The sequence below is a fragment of the Euleptes europaea genome, chromosome 1, assembly GCF_029931775.1.
Source record: "Euleptes europaea isolate rEulEur1 chromosome 1, rEulEur1.hap1, whole genome shotgun sequence".
Lineage (NCBI taxonomy): Eukaryota > Metazoa > Chordata > Lepidosauria > Squamata > Sphaerodactylidae > Euleptes > Euleptes europaea.
This window is the reverse complement of record NC_079312.1, coordinates 149,375,590-149,397,393: the sequence shown is the minus strand read 5'-3', so window position 1 is coordinate 149,397,393 and position 21,804 is coordinate 149,375,590. Positions and strand designations below refer to the sequence as shown.

General features: G+C 43.7%; 1 protein-coding gene across 1 annotated transcript in view; it reads left to right on the top strand.

Moving 5' to 3' along the window:
* The window catches only part of SCN8A (sodium voltage-gated channel alpha subunit 8), a 239,389-nt gene that overhangs the window by 53,343 nt on the left and 164,242 nt on the right, over positions 1-21,804 (top strand). The window contains exon 2 of the mRNA XM_056867203.1: positions 15,082-15,408. Within this exon, the coding sequence (XP_056723181.1) occupies positions 15,136-15,408 (273 nt within the window). The 5' untranslated portion in view covers positions 15,082-15,135. The remainder of the gene's footprint in view (positions 1-15,081; positions 15,409-21,804) is intronic.

Here is a 21,804-nt window from a genome sequence, read left to right as displayed (position 1 = left end):
TAGCGATGGGTATTGGTTCTCATTGGGAACAAATAGACTTCACCATAGCCCCCATCCGATTCGAAGTTGTCCTAGGGATTAATTGGCTTAAAGGCCATAGTCCCTATATAGACTGGGAAACTGACACTATTACCTTTGCCAATCCCAAGTGCGACCAGCACCGACGGGAAGCCACGGTAGTGCCTCCACCCGCTCCGGCATTAACCTCCGATGCAGCATCGCCAACACCTTTGCCCAAAGCATACAGAGACTTCGCGGACATTTTTGATATTAAAGAATGTGATGCTTTGCCCCCCCCCACTGTACCACAGACTGTGCAATTGAAGTGGTAAAAGTACCCTAACTAAAAGCAAGATTTACCCCATGAGCGTTTCCGAATGCGCTGTGTTACATGACTTTCTGGATAAGAATCTTGCTCGAGGGTTCATTCGGCAATCGAATGCTCCCAACTCAGCCCCTGCATTCTTTGTCCGGAAAAAGGAGGGTGACCTGTGTTTATGCATTGACTTCCGAAAGCTTAATGCAGTTACCCAAGCCAACGCTTACCCCATACCGTTGATTTCAGATATTTTGGGGCAATTACAGGAGGGACGCGTTTTCTCCAAACTGGACTTAGTGGAAGCTTATTATCGCGTTCGTATCCGTGAGGGGGACGAGCCCCTCACTGCCTTCTCCAGCTGTTTTGGAATGTATGAATTTCTGGTGATGCCTTTCGGACTAAAAGGGGCTCCGGGGGTCTTCATGCAACTCATTAACGAAATCCTCCATGATTTGCTCTACCGCGGCATGGTGGTTTATTTAGATGACATCCTTATTTATTCAAAAACCATGGAGGAACGCGTTGTTCTGGTCAGAGAAGTATTGCAACATCTGCATAACCACCAGCTCTATGCAAAGCTATCTAAATGCAAATTTCACCAAGAGAAAATAGCTTTCTTGGGGTACGTAATCTCTCATCGAGGCCTTAGCATGGACCCCGCTAAAGTCCAATCGGTACTTGACTGGATTCCACCCACCACCCGCAAACAAGTGCAACAATTTTTGGGCTTTGCTAATTTCTACCGTGGTTTCATTCCCAACTTCGCTCAAGTGGCGCTGCCAATCACTGACCTCCTAAAAACAAAAGGTAAAGGGGTTTCTGCAACATTGCCCTCTGCCAAAATACTGTGGACTGATCAATGCCAATCCGCCTTTGTAGCCCTCAAACTTCCGAGCCTGTCCTGCAGCACCCAGATCCGAACCAAATGTTTATTGTACAAGTTGATGCGTCCGACGTAGCCATGGGGGGGGGCCTTCTCCAGAGAGGACCGGACGGTCTCCTTCACCCCTGTGCCTACTTCTCAAAAATGTTTGTGCATGCCCAATTAAACTGGCCCATTTGGGAGAAAGAGGCATTGGCCGTCCACCATGCCCTTACTCTGTGGAGACAATTCCTGGAGGGATCCAGGGTCCCCTTCGAAGTCTGGACCGATCACAAAAATCTAGCTGCCCTCACAGGGACCCATAAGTTGTCCGCAAAACAACAGCGTTGGGCGGACTTCTTTGCTCAATTTCGTTTTGTTCTTAAACATGTGCCCGGGAAACAGAACGTGCTCGCTGATGCCCTATCCAGGTTGCCTCAATACCCAGTAAAACTTGATCGGCCGACTGACTCTTTATTCACCCCAGCACACAGAGAGGCTCTGCCCGTGCTGGCCATGCAGACCCGATCCCAAACTCGACCCCAGCAGGGAGACCGCGCAGTGGCCGACAAGGTAACCAACCCTACCCAGCAGGCTCCCTCGCCAGCCCCCCTTGCGCCATCTGAATCCGGCGCCCCGCAGCAACCAGTTCCCCCCCTTCCATCTCCGCCAGCTCCCGGTTCACCCTCTCCCGCTAAAGGAGGGGGGTGATTATCTCCAACACCTTCCTGGAATCCCTTCGGGCTCAGTGCTTGGCCGAATGCACTGCCCAAACACTGCCCCAAGGTGTACTTGAGCAAGGTGGTTGTTGGTACAAAGACTCGAAATTGTATGTGCCTAAGATACTTCGAAGAGAAGTCCTGCAATTGGCCAATGGAACTAAAACTGCGGGACACTTTGGGTTCCTGAAAACCCTTCACTTATTGCGCAGACAGTTTTGGTGGGGGGGGGGATGCGTTCTGATGTGGACTCCTTCGTTTGCAGCTGCCCCATTTGTGCCACGGTCAAACGGTCTCAAGGCAAGCCCCCAGGACTGCTGCAACCGCTGGAAGTTCCTAGTAAGCCCTGGGAAGTGATTGCCATGGATGTTATGACGGATCTCCCACTTAGCGTGGGCAAAACTGTACTCTGGGTTGTTACTGACTTGTTTTCCAAACAGGTACATTTGGTTCCGTGTGCGGGTATTCCCTCCGCCCCCAAGTTGGCCCGCCTCTTTGTGTCACATGTTTTCGGTCTACATTCGTTCCCGCGCAAGATAATCTGCGACCGCAGAAGTAGTTTTGTTGCTAAGTTTTGGAAAGCTTTCCTCAAGTTGGTGGGGGTGGAGCAAGGTTTGTCTAGCGCCTATCATCCCCAGACAGATGGGCAAACTGAACGTGTCAATGCTGTGCTAGAATGTTATTTACGTTATGTCAATTACCACCAAGATGATTGGGTAGAACTGTTACCGTTTGCAGAATATGCTTACAATAATGCTGTACATCAATCTACAGGTTTCAGCCCATTCTATGCTGTGTATGGTCAGGACTTCGGTCCTCTTGCCCCTGTGGAGGTATCCGAGGGGGAGGGGGATCCTGACGTAGCCTCTTGGGCGCATGCTCTCCATACCACATGGCCCTGGCTGATGAGCAACCTTGATAGAGCTAAGCGCAAATACAAAGCGCAAGCAGATAAACATCGTTCTCCCAGCAGGGACTTTCAAATTGGGGAATTAGTGTATCTGTCCACCAAGAACCTGCGATCCACTCGCCCTTGCCACAAACTCAGTGCCAGGTATATAGGGCCATATCCCATCGCCCGGATCATTAATCCTGTCACTGTGGAACTGACTCTCCCTAAAACCTTAAGACGTATCCACCCAGTCTTCCATGTCAGCCTCCTCAAGCCTCATACCGCCTCCCCGGAATGGCACCCAGAACCGCCTCCCGAGCAACCCATGATGGTGGGGGGGGGAGGAGCATTTCGAAGTGTCAAAGATCCTGGATTCCCGTATACGACATGGGTCCTTTCAATATCTAATTCGCTGGAAGCACTTCCCCCCTGCTTACGACGAGTGGGTGCGTGCACAGGATGTCTCCGCCCCACACTTAGTCAACGCCTTTCACACCGCCTACCCGGACAAGCCGTCCTCCTAACAAGCCGGGAGGGGGCCTTAAGGGGGGCAGAATGTCAGGCCTGTCTCAGTTGCTTACGTTTCCTGGTGTTTTCTCACTGAGCAGACTCAAGAACTCAAGGACTGTTATGCATACCTAAATGCCTTTGAAGCTGTGTGAACCACATCGCTGTTTGTGTTCTGCAATCTCTTGCGTTTTTTCATGCTTTTATATTACCAAGTTCAAGCCAGCAAAAGCCATTTCTGTTACCTTTTCCTTTATGCTCTGTTAACCTATTTTGACCAGTAAAAACCAGCTCCCTGGACCTGACTGTCTCTGAGGTGGTTTTTGGGTTCAGATTTGGGCCAAAGGCTTACACTTGGGTTCTTTTGCTCTGTTAACCTATGTGACCAGTAAACCAGCTTCTTTGGATAACTTCGTCTCCTGCTGTGGTTTGTGGTTCTCAATAGGAGAAGTGCTTACACTTGAAAACCTCTTGGGAGGACAAGAGGAGGAGGGCCAAATAACTCAGTGTAGGGAGGGGTACCCATCTCAGGAGGAGAATATGTGGAAGAATGTTACCTGCAGAAATAGGAAAGTCAGGAGACATTCCTTTCCTCTGCTGCTTAGCAATCGGTTTCAAAACCTCCCTATAGAGGCTGAGCCTGGATCATTGGAACAAAGGTTCAGCGCCCAGTCCTCTCTGGTCTCTCAGGTCCCTGTGGATGACAGGACTCAAACTTCTGCTCCCCAATGTAGGAACAGGCGAGTGTTGGTTATTGGGGATTCCCTACTGAGAGGGGTAGAGGGTAAAGTGTGTCGACCAGACTTGTTGTCTCGAGAGGTGTGTTGTCTGCCAGGGGCATGCATCCGGGATGTGATAGAAAGTCTGGTTAGACTTGTTAAACCCACGGATCATTATCCCTTCCTTCTTATTCATGTGGGAACAAATGATACTGCCCGGCATAGCCCAGAAAGTATTAAAAGGGACTATACTGCTTTGGGGGGAAAGGTGAAGGAACTGGGAGCACAGGTTGTGTTTTCGTCGGTTCTTCCTGTAGTAAGCCACGGATTGGGAAGAGAATGAAAAATTCTGGAAATAAATGAGTGGCTGCATCGATGGTGTCGCCAGGAAAGGTTTGGTTTTTGGGACCATGGCTTACACTACCTGGATAATACTCTTCTATCGGGAAATGGCTTGCACCTCACAAAGGTGGGTAAAAATGTGTTTGGCCACAGCCTTGCAAGCCTGGTAAGGAGATCTTTAAACTAAATCTTCCAGGGGAGCGAGACGTAAATTTAAAACCTCAAGTGAGGACAATAACTGCAAATATAGATAGGAACGAATTGCAGAGGGTAGCACATACGCAAGGAAAGACAGTTCAAAAACTTAACAATGGGAGAGAAACAATATTAAATAAGCTGCCAAGAGGAAGGACCTGTGGTCTAAGGTGTGTCTACACTAATGCACGGAGCATGGGAAATAAGCAGGATGAACTAGAACTGGGATGGGAGAGAGTTAGCTTGACAACAGTACATGTGAAAGAGATCTGGGAGCCTTATTGGACCACAAACTGAACATGAGTCAACAGTGTGATATGGCGGCTAAGAAGGCCAATGCAATTCTGGGCTTCATCAATAGGAGTATTGTGTCTAGATCAAGGGAAGTAATACTACCACTGTATTCTGCATTGGTCAGACCTCACTTGGAATACTGTGTCCAGTTTTGGGCTCCACAATTTAAGAAGGATTTTGACAAGCTGGAGCGTGTCCAGAGGAGGGCGACCAGAATGGTCAAAGGTCTGGAATCCATGCCCTATGAGGAGAGACTTAGGGAGTTGGGTTTGTTTAGTTTGGAGAAGAGAAGGTTGAGGGGAGACATGATAGCCATGTTTAAATATTTGAAGGGATGTCATATTGATGAGGGAACTAGCTTGTTCTCTGTTGCTCCAGAGACTAGGACACGGAGTAATGGATTTAAACTAATAGAAAAGTGATTCCACCTAAACATTAGGAAGAACTTTCTTTTTTTATATATAAATTTTTATTTTTTTATAACATAAAACAAAACATACAAATAAAAAGAAAAAGAAAATACAAAAGAGCACTTGCTTAACAATTGATACTACTTATTGTAGTAAAAAATTACAAAATCCATAGTGCCCTGAAAAACCACCACCCACCCTGAGATAGTGTCCCATCACCACATTGGACTTCTGGAGAAGTGTTATGGCAGTTTCAAAATCATAAATATAATAAAATCATTATAAAAACCATTAATCAATTATCTACAACTCATTAACCAAATTAATAAAATTCATTTTTGCCAGTTTGTCTCAATATGCAACGGCCTTTGACCATGTTTTTTTTTAAAATCTTCCATGTTCTTTCCATGTAAGGACTCTGTTAATTTGGCCATTCGCATATACATCCATAATTTCTCTCTCCAAGCATTGATTGAAGGTTTATTTACTTGCTTTCAGGTTTTAGCTATTGTAATTATTGCCGCTGCAAAACTATATTGACATATGACTCTATCGTATCTATCTAAATTGTTTTTAGGTATACCCAGTAAACAAAAGGAAGGGTCCATTTTCACTTTAGAATTAATCAGATTGTTAGTTTCATTTAATACTTTTCTCCCAAAAATTTTAATTTTTTTACAAAGCCACCATGCATGCATAAATGTTCCTTTATCTTTTCCACATTTCCAACATAAATCCGAATCACCTTTTTTCATTTTACTTATCATAACAGGAGTAATATACCATCTGTAAAACCTATATAGGTTTTCTCTTATTTCATTGGAAATTGTAAATTTATATTGTTTTTTCCAAAGATTTTCCCATATTTCCAGGTCAATATTGTATCCTAACTCCTTCATCCATTTCACCATCACTGGTTTAATTCTTTCATGTTCTAAGTTCATTTCAATTAATAATTTATAAATCCGTCCTATCAATCCTTTATTTCCCTTGTTTAATATAATTTCAAATCTGGATTTATTTTCATTAAAACCCTTCAACTTATCCTTATTAAATATATCGTTTAATTTATAATACATAAACCAGTCTTTTATTTTAAGCTCTTCTCTACTCTTTAATAACCAAATCCCTTCCTTACACTCTGTAATCTCTCTGTAAATATCCATATCTAAATTTAGTTGCATACCCCTCTTCATAAATGCTTCTACTGGGTTAATCCAACCTGGAGTTTTATTTTCAAAAAATCCTTTATATTTTCTCCAAGTTTGAAATAAACCATATCTAATAATATGAGAATTAAATTCTTTATTTACTTTCTCTTTTTCATACCACAAGTATGCATGCCATCCGAAACGTAAGTTAAATCCTTCCAATTCTAAAAGTTTTATATTTCCTAATAATATCCAATTCTTTAACCAGTTAAAGCAAGCTGCTTCATAATACATTCTTAAATCGGGTAACCCCAAACCTCCTGTTTCCTTTAGTTGAATTAAGTTATTATAAGCTATTCTATGTCTTTCTTTTCCCCATAAAAAGTTTAAAATATCTTTCTTCCAACTTTTGAATATATGTACTCCTTTTATGATTGGCAAATTCTGAAACAAAAAAAGCATCTTGGGTAATATTATCATTTTAATCACAGCAATTCTACCCCATAGTAATAGCGGTATTTTTTTCCTATTTTGTTACAGTATCTGTTACAGTCTGTTGCCATTGTTTAATATAATTATTTTGAAATAAATTAAGATTATTTTGAGATAACCATATACCCAAATATTTTATTTTATGTTCAATAGTGAAGCCCGATTTTTTTGTTAATTCTTGTTGCTGTGAGAGTCATATTTTTAACCAATATTTTGGTTTTATTCTTATTTGTTTTAAAACCTGCAAGTTTTCCATAAACCTCCACTACTTTATTCCAGTGTTCAATTTGATGGATAGGGTTTGTCAAAAAATATACGAGATCATCTGCATATGCTTTAATCTTAAAGTGATTTCTCCCTATTTGAAATCTGTGTAAATCTTCTGTTTGTCTAATCTTTTTCTATAAGACTTCTAACACTACTATAAACAATAAAGGAGAAAGAGGACAACCTTGTCTGGTACCTTTTTGTATTTCAAATTGGGATGATAGTGTACCATTTATCAACAGCTTAGCTGTCTGATAACTATATATATTTTCAATAGCTGTTTTAAAATTTGTTCCCACATCTATAAAGTCTAACATTTTCTTCATAAAATTCCAATTCACATTATCAAATGCTTTTTTCGGCATCTAAAAATATCATAGCTACCGGAGTTGGAACATGTTCTGCATATTCTAAAAGATCTATTACCACTCTAACATTTTGACTAATCAATCTACCTGGTAAAAACCCCGCTTGATCTTCATGTATTGTCTGATTTAAAACAATTTTTAATCTGGATGCTAAAATCTCAGCAAACAATTTGTAGTCATTATTCAATAATGAAATAGGCCTATAATTCTTATCGTCTAATAAATCTGAGTTTGATTTTGGTATTAATACTATATTTGCTTGTTTCCAGGTTTGGGGAATGGATCAATTCTGCAAACAAGCATTCGTTACTCTTAATAAATGTGGAGATAATTGTTCTTGAAAAGTTTTATAATAAAATGCTGTAAATCCATCCGCCCCTGGAGATTTATTTAATTTACTCTTACCTATACCTTTTTTAAATTCTTCCATAGTTATTTTAGATTCTAATAATTCCCTGTTTTCTTGTGCTATTCTTCCCCAGTCAAATTGATTAAGATAAACATCCATTTCTCTTTCTGATGCTGAATTTTTGCTATACAAATTTGTATAATATTCTACAAATGTTTCCATAATTTTTTGTTTATCTGTTAATACTTTTCCATCTTTCTTAATTTTCAAAATTGGTATTTTTTTCCCTTTCTGTTTAAGCTGCCATGCTAACAATTTACCTGGTTTATTCGCATGTTCAAAAAATCTTTGTTTATTACACATTACTTTCCTTTCAATTTCAGTGGTTAATAAAAATTCATATTGATGTTGTAATTTTTTCAAATTGTTTAACTGTTTTGCTAATTTGTCATGTAAATTTCTAAGCTGTCTTTCTCCTTGTCAAATGTTTTCTAATATATTTTTGTGCCTCCTTTTCTTTAAATCAACTTGTATTTTGTTGTATTAAAAGTCCTCTAATTACTGCTTTACCAGCATACCATATTACCTCTTACTTTATTCCTTTATCTACATTGTCAGAAAAATAGTTTTGTATATCTATCTACTTTTTTGGGTTTTTTTTTTTTTTAATAAAAATGCATTTATTACCCACTGCTTGTTCCTTCTATCACCTATCTTAACTTTAACTGAAACTGCATTATGGTCTGATAACACCCTAGGTAGAATCTTCGCGTCCTCTGAGATGTTTATCAAACCTTTAGAAAGCCAGATCATATCTATTCTTGAATAACTAAGATGTCTAGCTGAAAAAAAAGTATATCCCTTTTTACTCCCATGTAACAATCTCTATACATCAAACATTTCCCATTGATCTATAAGATTATTAAAAGTACCAGGTAATTTACCCTCACAGTTTCTTCTTTCTTTCTTTCTTTCTTTCTTTCTTTCTTTCTTTCTTTCTTTCTTTCTTTCTTTCTTTCTTTCTTTCTTTCTTTCTTTCTTTCTTTCCTTTTTTTTTTTTTTTGCAGATCTATCCATCTTAGGTTCTATTACCCCATTAAAATCTCCAATCCAAATCATTTTATCTGTAGCATATTCAGCTAAGATTGTTGTCAGGTTGTTATAAAATATTTTTTTATTTATATTGGGAGCATAGATTGCTACCAACAATACCTTTTGAAACCCACAGGTAATTTCTATCAACAAAATCCTTCCTTCTTTATCATTAAATATAATCTTGGGTTCCAATACCAAAGGAACATACATTGCTATTCCATTGATTTTTTTTGTTTCATTACACAATGTGAAAAGTTTGCCTAGTTTTGGTTGTTCCAGCCTAAATATATCTTTTTGTAACATGTGAGTTTCTTGTAAACAAATAATATTAGCTTTAGCTTTCTGTAAATGAAAAAATACCTTCCTCCTTTTGTTGGGAGAATTCAAACCATTAATGTTCCAAGACAATACCTGTAACATATTAAGATTCAGTTAATCCCATTTCTAAAAAAAATTCATTCCCAAATTTATTAATTTCTACTTTCCCCCATATCCCCCTTCCCTCCCCCCCTTCTTATTGTCCTGCACAGACTTTTGAAGTTTAGTCTCCATCATATCCTGGCGCACAGTCATAGCTGAAATGGAATCCTACAAGGCAGCAATAGCATTTGTATGGCTACAGTATTTTGACTCAGCTCTTGTTTCATTTCTGTAACCTCCTGAAAAGTTTTTGTCAACAGTTCATGTAGAGAGTTCAGAGTCATCTCAATTTTTGCTTTGGCAGCCATCTTCACAGCAATAGAGGTGCTTGTTAGAGACAGTGAAACAAGTGGTGTTATACTGGAAGCTGAACCTCTGCGTTGTTTGAGAGTTTGCTGCACTTGCAATTTAAAAAATTTAAAAAATTCTTTGGAGTGTTTCTCTGTTTTGTCTTTGTCTTCCATTGAATTTAAAAAACAAGCCTGGCTAAAATTTGTAATCCACAGAGGGGGGGAGGGAGATGGCGTTTCCTGTTTAAAACATTAGTTTAGGATCTTTATTATAGATGAAAATCACACAGTTTATAATTCAGATCTCAGAGAGAGTCTAGCACATTGTCTTCTTTGCCTAATTATTTCATGCCAGTTCTTATCACCTTGAGTTTTATATGCAGATCAACGTTTGGCAGTGTCTGGCAAAATATATTTTGCACTGCGCCACAGCTGGCAAAAAGCCCAGTTTCACTTTAGATGCAGTTAGTAGAGTTATAGTCAATAGACTCATTACTTTAATTTCCAAGAACCAAACTGTCCAACACCTCAGTTGTGATTTTAATAAAGTAAATTAGAAATAGAACAAGACTTGCTATTCAAATCAGAGATTCTCCTCCACAATTTCCCGGCTGCCGTGGAAGATGGCGCCCGCTTCTCGGGCTGCACCCGTCAGAGCGACCACCACCGATTTCTCGGTGGCGATCACTTTAATGACAGGCAGCCCACCGGCGCCCGATTCAGCATCCCCTCTTACGCTGAGGGGTGCCGCTTGCCAGATGGTAGGGGGCCGTTTTCCCAGCCCCCGGCCGCTTCAAGCTGGTGCGTGACTCGCCGCGCATTCCGCAGAGCTCCCTCTCCAACCCGGAAGTCCAGGAAGAACTTTCTGATGGTGAGGGCTGTTCGACGGTGGAATGCACTGCCTCGGAGGGTGGTGGAGTCCCCGTCTTTGGAGGTCCTTAAGCAGAGGCTAGATGGCCAACTGTCGGGAGTGCTTTGATTGTGGGATCCTGCATGGTGGGGGGAGGGTTGGGGTCACTGGGGATGTGGGGGAGGTAGCTGTTAATTTCCTGCATTGTGCAGGTGGTTGGACTAGATGACCCTGGTGGTCCCTTCCAACTCTATGATTCTATGATTTTTTAAAATATTATTGGTAGTAGGTATATCCAGGATCTCAGTCAGGTATTCCATGACACAGAAAGGAACCCAGCATTAAACAATCCCATGGGATACAAATGGATTTTGAGCAAGTTTGGTAGAGAGTTGGTGGCATCTCATTAGGGATGTTGCTGAGCCAGGCTCTTTCATTCTCCCATTCAAAAAAACTTACCTACCACCATTTTTGTCTGTGATTGACTTGAGGAATGGGGAGAATCAGGGGGATATAGTCATCCTTTGATATAAGCTCTATAGCAAGTATAGATAAAGCCTTGTTTTGGGTGGTGGTGTCTCTACATGAAAGAGGGGATTTATAATGTATAGGAGGAACGAAGTCCCCTGTGAAATTAGTGTGGCTGGAAATACTAGGTCTGAAAAGAAACGTACAAGTTCCATCCTAAACAGAGTTACCTTCTAAGCCCTTTGACTTCATTTGGCTTATAAGAGTATAATTCTGTGTAGGATGGCCCTGTTAGTGCTTGTAGTGCACTATCACCACCCTGATCTCACACTAATTGATCAAATGTCTGCCCAAACTGCAGCAAAGAGGAAATTTCTAGACATGATAAATACCTATATCACAGAATTCATCATGGAGTTGTTCAGAGGGGAAATGACCTTAGGTTTGATTGTGAGTGCAACCTTGGAACTGATGTAGGAGGTGACAACATGGCTTCGGTAAAGGAAAGTCATTGTGCCATCAACCTGTTTGCATTCTTTGAGAATGCCAAAAGGCATGTAGATAAGAGTGATCCAGTATACTTCGACTTCCAAAAGCATTTGATGAGGCGCCTCGCCAAAGGTTTTTGAATAAGCTTTTTGAGCAGGTAGAAAGGCATGAGATAAGAAGATGTGTACTTTTATGGATTGGTAACGGATTAAAAAAACAGAGAGTGTTAATAAATGCACATTTTTTGTGAAAAAGGGAGTGGACATTAGGGTCCCCCAGGGATTTGTGTTGAGACCAGAGCTACTTAACTGATTCATAAATGAACTGGCACTGGGTGATGTAGCAGATTTTTAGACAGTATAGAATATTATTCAGATTGTTGAGGATGTTGAAAACATGAGGAGACTGTGAGGTATTCCAGAAGGAACTCTCCAAATTAGGTGAATCGGCAATAATTTGGCCAATGACATTCAATGTAATTAAATGCAAAGTTACACTGATGGTAAACATCCTAATTCAACATATACATTGATGGAGTTTGAGTTGATCATGACAGATCAAGAAAAAGGCTCTGGGGTTATGTTGGGTAACTTGCTGAAAATGTTGACTAAATGAACAGTGGTTTAAAAAAAAACGAATTCCATGCTAGTGATCAATGGGAAAGGAAGGGGGGGAAACCTGCCAATATAGTACTACAAGTCCTTGGTGCAACCTCATTTGGAATACTATATAAGGTTTTGGTTGTTGCCCCCTAAAAAGGCTATTGAAGAGCTGGGGAAGGTGCAGAAAGGGGCAATTGAAAGCACTACAGTATTGAAGTGCCTGTCCTATGGCCCTGGTCCCAGCAGTGGTCAAAATGGAGTTTTCCCATCTACGCCTGGCCTGGCTGCTGGTGCCTTATCTCTCCCACTCTGATCTAGCTACTGTGATCCATACAATGGTCACCTCTAGGCTAGATTACTGTAACTCGCTCTATGTAGGGTTGTCCTTGAGATTGACCCAGCAGCTCCAGCTGGTACAGAAGCGGTGGTGAGACTCCTTACATGGCTCTTGCCCCCAAGAGCATATACAGCCAGTGTTCCACCAACTGCACTGGCTCCAGCTAAAGTATTGGATCAAGTTCAAGGTGCTGGTTTTGATCTTTAAAGCCTTGCACGGCTGGGGACCCTCATATGTACAGGACCAGCTCTCTTGGTATACCGCCAAAGATCTTTATCATCATCAGATAATAATCTACTGATGGTCCCTGGCCCTAAGAGTGTGCGGCTGACCTCGACAAGAGCCAGGGCCTTCTTGGCCTTGAAGCCGGCCTGGTGGAATGCTGTGTCTGATGACATCAGGGCCCCATGGGACCTTAATGAGTTCTGCAGGGCCTGCGTGACAGAGCTTTTCCGCCAGGCCTACAGATGAGGGTATCATCTTTTGCTGGCTTCCCTACTCCACCCTCCTCATTTCCATGCTATTCTTGTTAAGGGGGGGTAACCTGCTGCTTATTCCAGTCACTATGGGGCATTTTTCACGGTAGATTTTGCTTCTGTTTTGCCACGGACTAAAAAAAACACGATTTAAATGTTTTTTTCATGGCCGCGATTTATCCCTGTCAATCACGATGTAGTTTTGGTTTTTCATGGAAACAAAGCACGCTGTATTTGACAACGGTTTGGTCTGTCCCTTTTGCAGGAGGCCTCCCCTTCCAACAGGCTCATTGTTTATGCCTGCCCCCAGCTCCGCCCCAACTCCGCCCAGCAGATTACCTCGTGCGGTTCACCAGCCCCAGCGCAAAAAACAAGCACCAGTCCCTCTGGTCTCCTCCATTTTTCTTCCACCCTCGCTCTGTTCTGCTTTTGGAACAGTCAGATTCCAAATTGGGGGGGGGGGGCAAGGCAGCGCTTTCCTCAAAGCTTCCCTCTATTTTCTATAGGTGTGAAGCCCATTGCCCTTTAATGATAGACAGGATTGTGGGGGCAGGAATTGCATCCATGTGCCCAGAGAAGTGTTTAGCTGAAAGTGGGAATGGCGGGGGGGAGAGAGGAAAGAAGGCCCCTGGCTTGCGCGCCGGCCATGATCCGGCCACATTGCATCGTGAGAGACAGGAGGGCTCCTAGCTTGTGCTCCAGCCCCGACCCAGCCAGTGTACATGGTGGGGGGGGGGAGAGGAAAGAATGCCCCTGGATTGCACACCGGCCATGATCCGGCCACAGTGCATCGAGAGAGAGGAGGAAGATAAGAGCAGGCTGGCCGCCCCTCTTCAAAAGAGTGATGGGAGGGAGTTTTGCCTTGGGTTTTCCGCTCTCAGGATGCACATTTTTCCCATCCGATTTCTCAAAAATAAAACCCTCCCCACTGGGGTAGAGGGGCCAACACCCCCTTCCCTTGAACATCTCCCCATGGGTCCAGCTGCCCTAGGCCGAGCTGCCACCACCACCACCTCCAGCACGAGAGACGCACATGGCGTGGCCCCACCAGTCTCCCCCTGGAGCCGTCCATCCGACGTCCCCCTGGGCTTGGAGGTGTGGGCCCAGCTCCAAGGCCCATCCCGGGCAAGGGGTGGGGAAGGCGTGCCGCCTGCCCACCCACCAGCCTCCGGGACGGAGGGGGAGAAGTGCCAAGACTCTAGGCAGGCAGGCAGGCAGGCAGCAAAAGGGGCAGTATTCTGGTCCGAGCGCGAAACTCCCCCAGCCAATCACCGTTCTTGGGGGAGGAGAGACATCACGGGGAGCGAAGCAAACATTTTTTCATGGGCATCCAAGCAACAAAACGCGCTTCTACTGGAAAGTACGGCTCAGAAGTGGTTTGGTTCGCCGCTGACATAATGCGGCTTTTGTACCTCTATCAGGGAAAAGCCGGATCTGCAGTGAATAACCAAAATTTGACTCCAACGCAAATCAGCGTCGAAACAGCAGCAAATCTCCATGAAAAATTCCCCTATGAGTTAAATTAGGCGCCATCTGGAGTTTTAAGGCTTTTAATTGGGGGTTTACTGTTTAATTTTAGCAATTATTATTAATTTTATTGTTGATATTTTTATGTATTTAAAATGATGATACCTGCCCTGAACCTGGCCTTGGTTGGCGAGGGAGGGCTATAAATTGCAAAATAAATAAAATAAAGCATCTGAGGCTTTTTAGTTCAGAAAAAAAGTTGACTGAAGGGCAACATGATAGTGGTCTACACACTTATACATGGTGTGAAGGAAGTGAATAGAGATCCCTCCCCTATAAATACAAGAACTCCAGGTCACCCTACAAACCTGTTTAGCACTAGATTCAAGACAGACAAAAGAAAGTACTACACACAATGGGTAGTTGACTTGTGAAACTCACTGTGATGGCCCCTGGCTTAGATGGATTTAAAAGGAGGTTGAACAGATTGTCCTATTGTTGGTTACCATGAAAACCAAATGTAACTGTCAGAGGGTGGGGAGCAGTCAGCAAGTGAAGGAGTTTTCTATGGGCCCTCCTTGTGAGTGTCCCTGTGGCATCTGACCAGCCACCACAGGGAACATGACACTGGACTAGGTGGGTCCTTCGTGGTCTTATCTTTATGCCCTGATGTGATTTGTGTCCTGTTCTCTTCCATACAGAACTGACCTGTCCTTGGCACAACATAACTAAAGAAGGTTCTGCAGGATGAAAAGATGGCAGCACGGCTGCTTGCACCACCAGGCCCTGATAGTTTTAGACCTTTCACTCCCGAGTCTCTGGATAACATCGAGAAGCGCATTGCAGAAGAAAAGAAGAAGCGTCCTAAACAAGACAGCAGTCATAGAGATGATGACGAAGACAGCAAACCAAAACCAAACAGTGATCTGGAGGCAGGGAAGAATTTGCCTTTCATCTACGGGGACATCCCGAAAGGTTTGGTTGCTGTACCACTGGAGGACTTTGACCCTTACTATATGACGGAGAAAGTGAGTCAGCAAGACCCAGCTATTTAAAACACGGTCCTTTTCTCCCCAAAAGGAATTTTAGGTTTGGTGGCTGGAGTCTCCTTTCTGTGTCCAGCTGCATAGGAAAGGGGACAAAAGTGACCATACTGAAGGGCTTTTAAAATATTTTGCCTTTTGATTGTATGTTCATTTTTTTTAGAGTAAAGGAAGGAATGCATCTGATAGTTTGCTGGGAGAACTGATAGCACAGCAAAATGAGCACAGAACGTGCTTCATGGTATAAGCCATTTTGGAAGGCAGTAAATCTAGTGTGGAGGCTGAAAAAATATGAGACAGAAGTGGTGGATAATGATGAGAACAGGGACAACTCTCCTTTGCAGGAAACATAATCAGTTCATCTCAACCAGGAAGGGGAAATGCCATGGTGGTGTTGAGTCAGTTCACACACATGGTCTCCATCCATCGAATCTGTGACGTAGCCAGTAACAGATTAAATGCAGACATGACAAAGGGGCTGTCTGAATGCCCACCTTAACTCTGGGGCACCCCTTCAGATGCTTTACAAGCATTATTTGATCCGGATGTGTGATGGAACACTTTGGGCGAAAACGCATGGTCGCTTTAATCTCCTTTATTCCCTTTCAGCCAGGATTCAGCCAGGATCGAACACACGTTCGGTGAAACGCATGCGTTCGATCCTAGCTGAATCCAGGCTGAAACAGGGAATAAAGGAGGCTAAAGCAACCATGCGTTTTCACCCTTTGTCCACCACTTCACCAACTCAGGGTTCCATCTGGACTGACCAAGAAGGTTCTAATGAGGTTATATAATTAGTTTTCCTTAAAAACAGGAAGTCTTAAACTTTGTTGTATTTTGTGGGAAATGAATGGTACACCTTGAAGATTCCAAATATGAAATAACTTATTTGATCTGTTTTAAACAGCCCTGTAATAATCACAGTCAGGATCATTAGGACCATTTTCACACCCAGCTACAATAATGATAGCAGGCTGTTTTCAACCCATGAAGCAATCATCTTCAACCTTTCCAGTACCAGGACCTACCTTTAACCATGGTGACAGCTACAAGCATATGGCTACATAATATCTCTGTCATTTGAAAGAAAGGGGAGGAGCCAGAGCCTCTGAACTGCCTGTATTTAAAAATAATTCTCTCAATTGCTAAGTAACCCTACCTCACCATTGAGAGGAAGGAATGGTGCCATTCTCTCTACCTATGCACAATAGCAGCAATGCCATCCAAAAAGCATCAAAAATGACATTTATATAGTGGCTTGTGACCTAGCAGGTGGGGCTCTGACAGTCCCAACCCATGGGCTGAAGACCACTTCTCCAGAAGGCCACTTCTCTAGAGCCACCATATTTTGCCATAATTTGACAGAACCTGCTGCTACAGCACATGCATAGAGAACAAGGGTACTTAGCTCCTGCTTCTCTTTACACACTTGCTGAGATGAGCAGCAGTATACTTAGAGGCCTAAAACGCACGGTCACTTACTCCGGTTTCTGCCCAGTTTCCTCCCCCGTTCCAGCCAGGATTAAATGAACCCGGGCTGGGGGAGAATCGGTACGCATTACCTTTGTTGAACTGTGGCAAAACTGTCTTGATCCGTCCGTGAAAACAGAAAATGCGGGAGACACGTACTTCCTGGTCGTTCAGCAACGCCCCCTCCCCCTGGTGATTGGTTGTTTTAGACCTAAGTCTCTCTTCCCTTTGGAGGTGGGTGGGCCATTGTGAAGCAGGAAGACTCGGCTCGTGTTTATCTGAGACGAGCCAGGGATAACGGTTTGGCTCCTCGATTGCAAAACCAGGTTCGTTTTGGGTTGACACATCACTCAGCCAGCAGCAAATTAGGTGCCGTTCGTTTGCGAGGATTTGATCCTTGGTGAAACAGGGAATAAACATGGAGGAAACTGGGCAGAAACCGGAGTAAGTGGCCGTGCGTTTTAGACCAGAGAAGATAACTCAGTGGTAGAGAGGATTCCTCCATGATTCTGACCTTTGGCTTGTGTCTCCCTGCATGACATCTGGTGTTTGGCTTGTGTTTCCTGTCCCCTGAGTCTATTGGTCTGCTGTCCACAGTCCTGGCATTGATGCTGTTGATTATAGAGCCCTTTACAATTATACCACCATAATTCTAATGTCATGAGCTTGTAGCTGAAAGAGTTTGGGATCTGGAAAGGCTGAAGAGCACCACAAATTGAGGTTATTATATGATAATAGCCAACAGTGTGCGCAGAACTCTGCACATAGTGAGGGTTAGTCTACCCCTGCAAATGGCTAGAAAGCCATACTGGCAGTGGTGTGCTCAACTTCAGTGCACACAAAGTTCTGAATGTGCTGTGAGCCATCACATAACATACGCTGCTTATGGCACTCACAGTTGATAGTCAGTGCATCAGCAACTCATCTGTGGGAGCTGGTCATGAAAACAGACTCAACAAATGATATGAGTGGGTTTTTAATATTATTTCATGGGATACTGAAGGGTGAAATCAGAATGCCAATCAGTGATAGGAGCCATGAGTGCAGAATGGGAGGGTTGATGATTATGATTTCTAGCTTTTTTAGTTTCAGGGTGAAAAACATGTAATCATGTATGTGGAGTCAGTCAGGCACCAAAATCCACCAGATTTTTGTCTGGCATCAGTCCCAAATGCCTCAGCCTAGCAAATGTAAACAACTAAACAAAAAGGAGAAATTATGGCTAGGCAGGCTCCTATTGTGTTTTATATACATTTCTGATAGCTAGCGTTGATCATGGGAACTGATAATTTGCTATTCACTGACCATAAGGCCCTGTTGGTAAGGATTAGCTTTGGCTTGTGTTGGTCTTGGGTGTTAAGGAACAAGGTCTGACAAAAAAGGACAGCCAGGCTTCAGGAAAAGGAGAACTGTTGAGATTACTGAGGACAGATCCTGGCGCTTTGTGGCCCAGTCACCAGCAACAAAGCCCAAGAAAGAAGAAGCAATTTGGAGGGAAGAAGCAGTGGACAAGCAGGTTACTTAATTCTTCCCCTTCACACAGTTACTTTTTCCTGTAATATGGCAACTATGGGGGAATTCTAGCTGAGGGGAAAGCATATGGTTGGGGCAGTTGCAGGAAGCAACAATGAACAAGAAAGGGTTAAAGCACAGCCTATCCTCCCCTCCTGCTAACTGGGCCTTCAATGACTCCTTTGCAACTAGATAGCAGAAACTTGATCTCTAGGTTGCCAGCCTCCAGGTGGTGGCTAGAGATCTTCTGGGATTACAACTGATCTCCAAGCAACAGAGAAGGTAGAAGGTGGGCTTTGGAAGGTGGGCTCTATGTAGGGTTGCCATGTTCGCGGTAATGGCAGGCAAACTACCGCTATTAGCCTCCTCTGCCCGCTGATGAAAAATGTCCGGCGAGAGAAAAAAATGGCGGTGCTCTATAATTTTGCCTCCATAGTCTCTGGTACAACCATAGAGACTATGGAGGCCAACAAAGAGCGGCACCACGCCTTAAAAGCAGCCGCACATGGCTGGCCTCCACTGTTGGCTTGCTAGTCACTAGAGGAGAAGGTAGGTAGGTAGGTAAGCTCCTTCTCCTTATCTGAGTCCGCCTCCCTCCCCATGTCCCCGTCCCATTCACCATAGCCAGCAAATTGCACTGGCTGCTGCCTGAAGTTACCTATTTGCCTGCCGCCCGGTGATAATACCTGTGGCCGCCTGCTGCCTCTGTGCTGAGCCAGGAGCCCGCCTGCCTCCGCCTGAGTTGGAAGCATTGCAGAAGCTGCCCTCCCTCGGCTGACAAAGGGTGGGGTGGTGGGTGGGCAAAGTTCTCCCAGAGCCTGCTACTCTTCCCAGTGCCTCTCTTCCCCTCTCCCTTTTCTTTCCATCCAGCCTGGGCCGGAGGAGAAGCAGCAGCTGCCCTTGGCTGGCAGGGGAGGGGGGAGTTCTACTTTTTTTAAAGTAGAATTTTTATTGACAGGAAAATTTTTAACAATAGAGAAATTACAAGAAAAAGAAAAAAGAAAGAACATTTTAAACAAAATTAAAACAAGTCAACTGAAAAAATGAAAGATAATATAGGATTGAAAGTGAGAGTCCCTTTCCCTCCCTCGTGTAATGTGCCTACCCACCCCCCGTTGTGACTTCCGGAGAAGTACCCCTTAGCTTTATATGATCCATTATTTATTTAGTTTCCCTTTACTACAATATTTTATTTACAACTCTTTCACAATCTTCGTAAAATCAATCTTCGCCATGTTAGCCCAGTGTACAAAGGCCTTATACCAATCTCTTTTAAACTCTTCTACATCATTTCCATATAGACTATTAGTTAATTTGGCCATTTGTACAAAATAAAATATTTTATCTCTCCAGTCCTTTAAAAGAAGCCTAGTTTCTCCCTTCCAGGTTTTAGCTATTATTATTCTTGCAGCAGCAAAACTATAATGACAAATTATCTTATCCGCCTTCTCCATTCCTTTTGGTAATAGGCCTATTAGGTAGGGGGGAGTTCTACTGACCTGGAGCCTGCTGCTCTTCCCGATGCCTCTCTCCCCCCTTTTCTGTCCACCCAGCCTGAGCTGGAGGAGAAGCAGCAGCTTCCTTTGGCTGGGGGCGGGGAGTTCTGTGGAGCCTGCAGCTCTTCCCAGGTGCCCCTCTTTCCCCCTTATAAGAACATAAGAAAAGCCGTGCTGGATCAGACCAAGGTCCATCAAGTGCTGCAGAAGCGTTGTCTTGCCTGTGTTCTAAAGCATCTAACATAACAGGCATGCTCCTCTGGTCCTGGAGAGAATAGGTATGTGTCATGACTAGTAGCCATTTTGACTAGTAGCCATGAATACCCCTCCATGAACAAGTCCACTCCCCTCTTAAAGCCTTCCAAGTTGGCAGTCATCACCACATCCTGGAGCAGGGAGTCCCACAATTTGACTATGTGTTGTGTGAAGAAATACTTCCTTTTATGTGTTTTGAATCTCTCACCCTCCAGCCTGGGGAGGGGGAGAATTCTCCCCTGTGGGTCTTCCCAGATGCCTCCCGTTTCTTTCCACCCAGCCTGGGCTGGGCAAAAGGCAGGAGCTGCCCTTTACTCACCCACAAAAGAGGCAGGCACTGCCTTGGCTGGCTTGGGAAAAGGGATGTATTAAAACGAATGAGACGGTTGCCCATTTGCAACAGTGGGAGAGGCTGCACAGCCCATTGAAGATAACGGGAGCCAGGATTGCCTATTGACTTGCATGGGCTCCATTGAAATAGGTTACAGCACAAAAAGAGTTGCAAAGAAAATGTGGCATGGATATTCCATTAAGGTCTCTGGGCCTAGCTACATTACTCTGGGACTGGAATGACAGTCCCGGGGACTAATAGAAGTGTTCTGCGACTGGAATGACAAGCCTTGGAGTGGAATGACAGCCCCTGAGATTAGGAGAAGGGTCCTGCAACTGCAATGACAGCCCCAGGGGTGGAATGACAGTCCCTGGGACTAGCAGAAGTGTTCTGGGACTGGAATGACAGGGCTGTCATTCCACTCTGGGGGCTGTCATTCCAGTCCCAGAATAATGTAGCTAGGCTCAGAGACCTTACTGGAAAATCCATTCCACCTTTTTTTTTTTTTTGCAGCTCTTTCTCCATGAAGCTAAGGGTGGCACACTTAGTTAGCCTCAGTGTTATCTTTACAACAATCCTCAGAGATAGCAAGAGACACTGTGTGTGTGTATGGCCAAGATCATCATGTGCAGTTTTGTGGTAAGAGTGGGATAAATGTGTAGCCAGACAGGTGAGCTAAGCTTTATAAGTTCAGCAATACACAAGGAAGCCAGCTGTGTACATGTGTTTTGCCATCAAGTCACATCTGACTTCTGTGACCTCTGGTGGGGTTTTCAAGGCAAGAGACATTCAAAGGTGGGTTGCCATTGCCAGCCTCCGCATCACCACCCTGATATTCCCTGGAGGTCTCCCATCCAAATACTTGCCAGGGTCAAGGCTGAGAGTGTATTACTGGGCCAAGGTCACCCAGCAAGTTTCCACGGTAGAGTAGGGATTTGAACCTGAGTTTCCCAGATCCTAGCCCGACACCTTAACCACTACATCATGCTGGAGTACAACCAGGGAATTGTTAATTGTTTAAGCTAATTAAAATGTTTTGTTCCGCTGGAAGGAGTCCCAGCCTGCCTAGGAAGACTACAAATAATGAAAGGAGGCTAAAAGTGGAGGTGCGGTGGTGGAAAGCAATGTAAGACAGGAAATTTAAATGAGGAAAAGTAGAAGTGACCTCACAGGAAGTGGTCCTGGAAGAGGCATGTCAGGGTTGTTCTCGAAGTGATATCACTTGCCCTTTGACCTGGAAGTGACATCACAGGATGTGACATCACAACATGACATCACATCCTTGATAAGCACCGCCCCAAAAATCTCCAGGTATTT